The sequence below is a fragment of the Galeopterus variegatus genome, unplaced genomic scaffold (assembly GCF_000696425.1).
Source record: "Galeopterus variegatus unplaced genomic scaffold, G_variegatus-3.0.2 Scaffold8616, whole genome shotgun sequence".
In the NCBI taxonomy this organism is placed as follows: domain Eukaryota; kingdom Metazoa; phylum Chordata; class Mammalia; order Dermoptera; family Cynocephalidae; genus Galeopterus; species Galeopterus variegatus.
The window spans coordinates 25,362-34,101 of record NW_007734727.1 but is presented as its reverse complement, the minus strand read 5'-3'; the positions used below and the strand labels follow the sequence as shown (position 1 = coordinate 34,101).

Genomic DNA, 8,740 nt, shown 5'->3' with positions numbered 1-8,740 from the left:
CAGCTCCCTATAAATGTACACGCAGTCCTTGAATAAAGCGGAACTTCTCTGGCGAACTGTCAGCTCAGGTCCTGTCGCCTTATCAGCTCGGGTCCATCCGCCCTTTCAGTATCAAAGGGACAGAGTCAGGCAAAAGTGAAAAAAAAAAAAAAAAAAAAAAAAAGGCCAATGGATCCCCAACTTACTGTAAGCAAGAAATATTTGAAGAAGGTTCATCATCAGCATTCCATTAGGAAAAAGAATATCAACTCAGAGAATGGCATATCCCAGAGGACAGAATGTAGATGTATCAAGCATTTTCCCAAGGACCAGGACGGGGTCTTAATCAAAGAATGGGAGCAGGCCCCAGTGGAAACTCCTAACTGCTCAGACCAGTGCCTGCAGGCTGCCTGCTGCATCCTGCCACACAACTGAAGAGATGTGCCCACCAGGTTCATGCCAGTCTCCTCACTGTGGGCTGGGTGTCCGTGGAGGGACAGATGACAGGCCACCAGGACCTGATTTAGTTGGGCTTTCAGACAGTGCCATAACTGAGAAGACTCTGGAGTCTCCTAAGAAAAACAAAGTGTAATTTGCAAGTGCCAGAAATATAATTTGTGGCCAGAGGGTGAACTGTGACTTATTACAGGTTGCTATAAATTCCTACTATTCTTCTTACTGAGAGGTAGAGTCCATCTGCCCCCGCCTCCCCCATGCTGAAATCAGTCTCATCTTAGCAATGTACTTAACAAAAAGAACGTGGTGGAAGAGATGTTTTGGGACCTCTGAGGGGAGATCCTAAGAAGACTTGCAGCTTCTCCTGGACCTCTTGGACACTTGCTCAAGAATAAGCCAGCAGACTGAAGTGGAGCGGACCCCTGATGTTTCCCATAAGTTGTTGCTACACCCCTAGCCAGAGCTGGCCTCAGGCTGGGGGGCAGGGAATAGCTAAAGGGAAACAATGTGCTTAATGAAGACTGAGAAGTCTGAAAGGCTGAATCTCTGGGAGTATTGCTGGGAGAAATCCGAAAATTTAGTTAACAATATGAATAAAGTTAATTAAACATGTATCTCCCTAAGGCTAAACAAGTCCTCAGGGCCACCAGATGTTTGTTTCTCAGTAAATGTCTTAAGATAACATCAGTAACAACAATCTTGAGTTGTTCTGCAGAACTGCCATCAACTGAAAGCCTACTTTGAAGCACTTATCCTCCAGACCTGAAAAAGTGAAGGAGGACATTAATCGAGATGCCAGGGATAACTGGGCTGACTTCGCCCCGAACCAATCAGAGTCCTACACAACTTCTGGGACCCCTTACTCATGATTTTGCTTTATAAATGCTTGTGATTTTAAGCCATCTGGGAGTTTGAGGTCTTCCACCTCCTTTACCTGCCTTGAGCTTCTTAAGTAGCCACTCAAAAAAAGGCTGTTCTTTATCCCTTGCAAACTTTGGCATAACAGACTTTTTAATCATTTGGCATGGTGGATGACGGACCTACAAAGTTGGACTACCCTGAGATAGCCAGACTGTGAGGAAGTCCCAAATGGACACAGAGAGAGGGCTGGATTGCCTGCTCAATGTCCCCAGCAAATAGTGTCTTTCCAGCTGAGACCAGAGACATTGGGTAGCAGACCACACTTGCCTGTCCAATTTACTGCCCCACAAAAATATGACATATAATGTTGTGGGCCAAATGCACAGAGGAATCCAAGACCGGTGTCAGTGTTACAGCTCTTTATTTTGTGTTGCAGCTCTTTGTTCAGAGTTACAGTGCCTCTTTTGTTTATAAGCAAGGAGAGCACTGGGGAGCAAAGACTCCTAAACCAGTGTCTCCCAGAACAAAGGAAAAGACCATCTTATATAGTCTAGATTCCCTCCCTTTTCCCACCCAAGTTCCCATTCAGGTCCTCTTATGTAAATGAGGGATGCAGTCCTGCTAATTTGGATTGGCTGATTATGGGACACAGTCCACTGGTCACTTCTGGAGCCTAATTTGCATCCGGCCCTTGGGGGATGTGAGACTGCTGTTACCTCACAGAGGGCAGGTGCAGGAAGCAAGCACGCTAGGTCGCAGAGGCCAGAGTCTGCAGTTAAGACAGTCAAGCATAGAGTTTCTAAAACAGTTTCTCAAGTGGAAAAGGGGAAAGGCTTAACAATTAGAAAATGTTTAGGGTTCCCTGCAACAATAATAAGCATTTCTGTTTTAAGCCAGTACATTTTATGGTACTTTGTTATGTAGCAGATAGTTAGAACACCAAGAAAACTATTAGAGACCATACATAAACATGAAGTGTGTAGGTTTAGATTGAATTCTGGGTTCAAAATAAACAAAAAAGAACACAACATTTTATGTTAGATCTCAAAATATAATTGTGAATATCAAATGTTCCAGTAATAATGTCATTTTTTATTCTTAACCAACTATTAACTGCAGTTCTAGTCCATAAACATAGTTATGATTGATGTACACATCCATTTTTCTTTACTAATTTTCAAGTGGTTAGTTGAAAAAGTAGAATTAATTGTAGTCTTAAAAAGAGTCTGAAACCATGACAGGTCCTTTTGAACTACAAACCTACAACTGCATATGAATAAAAACTACAGATGGAATCCCTGACATAAATTTATTTAGGCAAAAGGTAAAATTATAAAAATCTGTACTTCTTGCTTTTCTTCTTTGCATATCTTTTTATTGAACCTTATTCAAATATGTCCTACTAACTACTGAATGCATTCTCCCCATGGACTCCTAAGGACGTCACTATACATACTGGGTAGGCACAAAATTCCAGAGGGATTGAACCTCATCACTGAGCAAACACTCCCTTTAGGTTTTGTCAAGAATGACATTTCCAATGTAACAAACATAGTAGCTGTGTTTATTTCTGAGCACCAAGAACCTCTTTCCCAATACTGGCACAGTATGCACATATTAGAATTTTAAAAAAGAATAAACAAACACAGCAGAACTCGACACTGGAAGAGAGTAGACCTGAGAGAGGAGGAGGAATACAGAAAAAAATCCCATTTTGTTGAGTTGGGTCACTGGCTGGATGGTAATGATACCATATGTAAGGGAAGAGGGGGGGGTCCAGTTTTCATTCTGGATTTGTTGGGTTTGAGGTGCCTTTTGGATAGACACAAAGAAGCATTCAGCAGAGCTGAACCTGTGTCTAAAGGCTGGAGAAAAGATGCAAGATGGAGAGAGACAGGAATGCAAACCTCAGAGAGCTGAGTTTAGGAGAACTGCAGAGTAAGAAGAATGGGGTTAGGATGGAGTACTTGGAAGAGCTGTGTTAAGGAGCAAAAAAAGCAGAATAACTCAGGGAAACAAAAGTAATTATCAGAGAGGCCTGGACAGAAACTAATAGAGAAGAATTTCCTGGGGCAGATCATGGACAGTAGTTTCAAATATGGCAGAAGATTCAAGTTAGGCAAAGACTAGACAATAGCCATTGGAATTAATTACAATTTAGGATATTAGGGAGCTTCTGAAAAACTGAAGTAAGACTCCATTAAGTGGGTTATAATGTAAATGAACACTGGGAATATGTGACAGCAAATATAACTTTGAATAGTCTGCTATACAATCTTCATGTACAGACAAGATGAGAGAAATATATAAAAAGTTACTTAAGGACCTGTAGTCAACTCAATCTCCTTCAGACATTCCAGCTTTTGTCCATGAATCAAATACAGCCTTCCAAAAGCTGTCTTGGACCACACTATTTTCACAATTCCAGAAAAACCTTCCTATGTGAGTTTAGCTCTAGCATTAGGTAACCGTTTCCACTGCAAAATGCTGTAAGTGTTTATTTACAGGTTGGTAGTGAAAAACTTTCCACTACATCATACATATGACCAATGAAGACAGTGTTTCAGACTTCAGTATCATCAATTCTTCATGTCCCATGAGAATTTAGCATGCTGTCTTCTCAGATTCCATTCTAATCATGCAACAAATGTGTCTGCCTTTTTGACATGACATCAGAAAGACCAGACTCAAATCTATATTCAACTTACGTGACTCTAAGGTCTTATAACCTCCCTATTTCTGTGTGACCATTTTATGTCATTTATGTCCAACTTTCCTAAAGCTGATTTTTACTTATGTCCACTTTTCTATTTTTACTCATGAATGCCATACAACACATCAAATAAAATGTAAAACAAAGTAAGGAACAAATAAACAACTCACCAGAGATTTATGCATTTTTTCATGCTCTTGGAAACACACAGAAGACTCTGGAAGCATACCTGGGAACGAAGGCAAATGGAGTGGAGTCATGAGAGAACTGGTGTGGCTTGGTCCTAGATTCTTCTGCTTAAAACGCTCTACACATTATGTTGAGGGGTGGGGGTGAAGGCTCCTAGAACAATCACTTATACAGAAAAGTACAAAAAGACGCCATTGAAGATGTGTACCTACAAGTACATGGTAGAGACTAAACACAATTCATGTACCACAATTAATGTACCCACGAGTACATTAATTGGTAGAGATTAGACACAATTTATTATTGGGTTAATGAAAACATACAGTTCCTACTGATTGTGCAACAATTAATGTTCTTTAAAGAAATAATTAGGGGGGCTGGCCAGTTAGCTCAGCTGGTTATAGCACAACCTTGTAACACCAAGGTCAAGGGTCCAGATCCTCATCCTGACCAGTTGCCAAAAATAAATAAATAATTAAGCCAAAGGAAGAAACATTATGTTTCTACTAGAATTAATGTTATAGAAATGCACTTGGGTGATACGAACTATTTTCCTATTAATATGGGGACACCACCAGACTCCCTATGAGTGCTTCCCCTAAAATACCTCTTGCTTTTATATACCTAAATTTCATGGAAAATATGCATGCTGCAACCCAACATTTTTCACCCATGATTATATATATGTGTGTGTATGTGTGTGTGTGTATAAATACATAATGTACTTTTTTGTGGTACACTGTTCCAAGAATGGTTCCAAGTAGGCCACTTCCCTATATCCACACTTGCATATAATTGGCTGCAACAATAACCTGGGCATTGCCATTTGACTTGCTTTGGCCAAGAGGACATTGGTAAATGTGATGAAAACACAGTTGAAAAGTACTTGTCCACTGGTGCTTGCCTTCTTGGACACAGTCACATTTTGATGAAGCCTGAAGCTACCCTGTTGAAAACACAGGGCCAAGCCAAGACTCAACACCAACCACCAGACATGTCAGTGAAGCCATCGTAAACCAACCAGCCTCAGTCAAGGCACCAGGTAAAGGCAGTCTCATTTGTGACCCCAGGCAACATGAACACAGGAATTTTCCAACTGCGCTCAGCCCAAATGCTGATCCTCAGGAACGCCATCAAATTAAATAGTTCCTTTTTTAAGCCAATAAATTTTTGTTGATCCTTACATAGCAAAGGCTAACTGATGCATCTAAGCACCTTGAATTAAATATTTTTAACAAATTGGGAAGTGGGGGAATCTTCACTTACATGTCAAGTACAATAATTAGAACTTCAAAATCACATGTAGAAGTTTTAAAAAGCAAAATAAAAGTCAAATGAATGGACTTCAGTGTGGTTGAAGTAATGTGAAACAAACAAAGCAATTATCTGGAGATCCAAAGACTATGTTTTAAGTTTTTTACATCAAAACATAATTCTGTTACTTATATTCAAGCATGGTACCGTGTTTTATTTACATGTGTTGGTTGGTAAACAAATGTGACACAGTCCAATTTTCCTATTTTAAATAATGTAAAATAGGCTTCTATCATTTTCTGCAGAATTTATAATTTTTAGGAACAGATTACTGACATTAAATGGGAAACACTTGCATTATTAAGCCTTTGAATTCACATGATCCACAGCATGTGTAGGGATAAAAAGGGATAGGTATGTTTAAAACAAGGTATTTTAGAGCAATATTTGCTCTAAGTTGACTTCAATGTCACAAAAATGATCTCAAAAATAAACACTTCTGGGGCCGGCCCAGTGGCGCACTGCTACAGTGCACCGCTTGGGAGCATGGCGGCACTCCCGCCGAGGGTTCGGATCCCACATACAGACCGGTTCCCGCTCACTGGCTGAGTGAGGGGCGGACGCAGCACCGAGGGTTGCGATCCCATTGCCGTCCGGTCCGGTCCGGTACCGGCGGGACACTGAGGGTTGCGGTCCGTTGCCGGACACGAAAAAAGACAAAAAGGAAAATAAATAAATAAATAAATAAACACTTCCTTTGAGTTAACTGTGGCAAGATGAATAACACTAGTCAAAAGCAGAAATACCTCAGGATCAATGGATCATCGGCATATCTCTAGATGCCAAATTTGGTAATAGGCTAGGTTTATGAGAGCTCAGACTCTGGAAACAATCAATGAAGGGAGATTGAAGGAATAGACGTGGGTTTAGAGAGCACTGTGGAGAGATCATCTCAGGTGTCACAGGGTAACCCTCCACCACAGACCACACTATCAAAACACCTCAATAAGTAACATTTTCTAGGCCCTTGCCTATCTTTCCCGGCCTAATTCACCTCTCCCTTCTGAAAGTTGGTTCAAACCTTCCAGTAGCACCCGGTCATTGATAGCTTCCAGAAGAGGCAGTATCACTCAAATCTCCTCTCTAGGCCGCAGGATCAGTAATTGCTTGGGGCATGCAAAGTTAGGCTCACGCCCTTTCTGGGACTATTTTGCCTCTGCTCTGAAGCACTAGTGACAGAGCTCAGACCAGAGAGGGTGTTCTTTCAGGTGGGATTACTACTCACAGGGAGCCCTCCTTCAAAGTTTGTAACTCCTACTTTATTCCAAGGAAAACCAGACCATCATCCAGTATCTACCTCCTAGAACTCACTGTTCCTGAAAACTAGGTATTGTACTGAATTCTGTATACTCAAACCAGGAGTTCTGGGCAGGCTACACAGTGCAGGAGGGGACCAGAAACTTCACTTGCTGAAGCTGCCCCAAGAAAACCCACAAACATGACTGCCACATAGTAAAACTCGGTCTGCCCACACTTCACAATTACTTCTCGGAGAATCTGGAAGCATTTCACTAGCACTGTTAATACGCCCAACTTACAGATGCGTAAAGCCAATGTCATATAGGTTAGTAACAGGCTCCTTCATGATAGTGCTGGAATGTGAACGCACACCGCAGACCCCCTCACACCCCAGTCGCCATCTCGGACTCGACCACCCCGTTCCAGGAGCTTCTGGAATCGGCTTTTGTACACCTGGAAGCACACAGCTGGTCTTCTCGCAGAGAGCCGTGTTTTGACAAACCAGTCCTTGACAGCGCAGCCCGAGGTGCCCCCTCCCCACCCAGGCCCGCGCGCTCGCACCGGCACATCAGGCCCCGCCCGCCTGAGACCACCGGCGTTCCTGCTCCACCAAGTGCTGGGACACCCGTGCCGCTCCCCAGGATCCCCCGAGGCCCACGGACCTCCTCTTTCACTCTCGCACCCACCTTCAGGCACTGAGCCCAACCCTCCACAGCCTGCCGATCAGCGTGCGAGCGGCCGCAGGGCCCGGAAGTTCCGGAGTGGGCGGAGCTGCACACGCGCAGAAGGAACCAGGACAAGCCCTTCCCTTAGCGCTGTGCTGTTGGCGTCACTGGAGGGCGAGACTACATTTCCCATAAGCCTCTAAGACAGTCTCTTAGGAACCAAAGGAGGACGTTTCTCTTATTTCCGGGGAGTCAGTCTTGCTGCCTGTAGACCTGCCTCTGATGCTTTAGGACTGGTCCCTACCCACAAGACAGCGATATGGGATTCTGCTTCTTTAGTAAACCCTGGTTTGACGATCTAATACATTGTGGGACGAATAGGAAGAGTCGACGTGAGCGAAGCAGTTGATATTAATCATTTGCTTTAATTTTTAAAAATTTGGTTAAAAGTATTGTGGTTATAGAATACACGTCTATCTTTTACAATATATTCTAAAGCGTGAAAAATCAAGTCTCTGGGCCGGCCCGGTGGCGCACTGGAGAGTGCGCCGCGCGCGGATCCCATGTGGAGACCGGTTCCCGCTCACTGGCGCGGTGCGGGCGCGACACCGAGGGTTGTGATCCCGTTACCGGTCAGTAAAAAAGACAAAAAAAAAAAAAAGGAAAAATCAAGTCTCTATTTTATTTTATATTTGGTAACAATCAAATAAGTTAATATGGTAACTCTTCAAACCGTGAGAGGTTTGTTCTCATCCACAAAGCTAATTTGTGCTTCTTCGATAGATTTATTACAGATTGGAAAAACTGTTCTAGTGTACACTGTCACTGGAATAAAATAGCAGTGTAATACAGTAGGTGCAATCTATAATCCTTGTTCTAATTTACACTCCAGTGTCTAATAATTGTCTGCCTAGACTCCCAACTTCCATCCACTCATCCATCGTCTATCAAATCTTCAGTTATGCGTTTTGTTTCTTGCGTGTGAGATAGATTTAATAAAAGTTTTCTTTTCCTTCCCTTGTTTCTGCCACAAACTAGGAAAGGAGTTCTGCAAAGGGGTTTCTCGGAGTGCCAGCTGCCACCGAAGTTCCCATTCAAACACAGAAATGCCTGTCTTGAGAGGCTGGCCCGTGGCTCACTTGGGAGAGTGCGGTGCTGATAACACCAAGGCCACGGGTTCTGATCCTATATAGGGATGGCCAGTTAGCTCACTTGGGAGAACGTGGTGCTGACGACACCAAGTCAAGGGTTGAGATACCCTTGCCGGTCATCTTAAAAAAAGAAAAAAAGAAAAAAAATGCCTGTCTTGAGTGATCAGGGTTGA

General features: G+C 42.9%; 1 protein-coding gene across 1 annotated transcript in view; it reads right to left on the bottom strand.

The window, feature by feature from the left end:
• Nucleotides 1–7,514, bottom strand: part of LOC103608596 (zinc finger protein 717-like) — a 36,050-nt gene extending 28,536 nt beyond the window's left edge. The window contains exons 1-2 of the mRNA XM_008593016.1: nt 7,438–7,514; nt 4,180–4,238 (exon numbers count right to left, since the gene is read on the bottom strand). Of these exons, the coding sequence (XP_008591238.1) occupies nt 4,180–4,236 (57 nt within the window). The 5' untranslated portion in view covers nt 4,237–4,238; nt 7,438–7,514. The remainder of the gene's footprint in view (nt 1–4,179; nt 4,239–7,437) is intronic.
• Between the last annotated feature and the right edge of the window lie 1,226 nt (nt 7,515–8,740).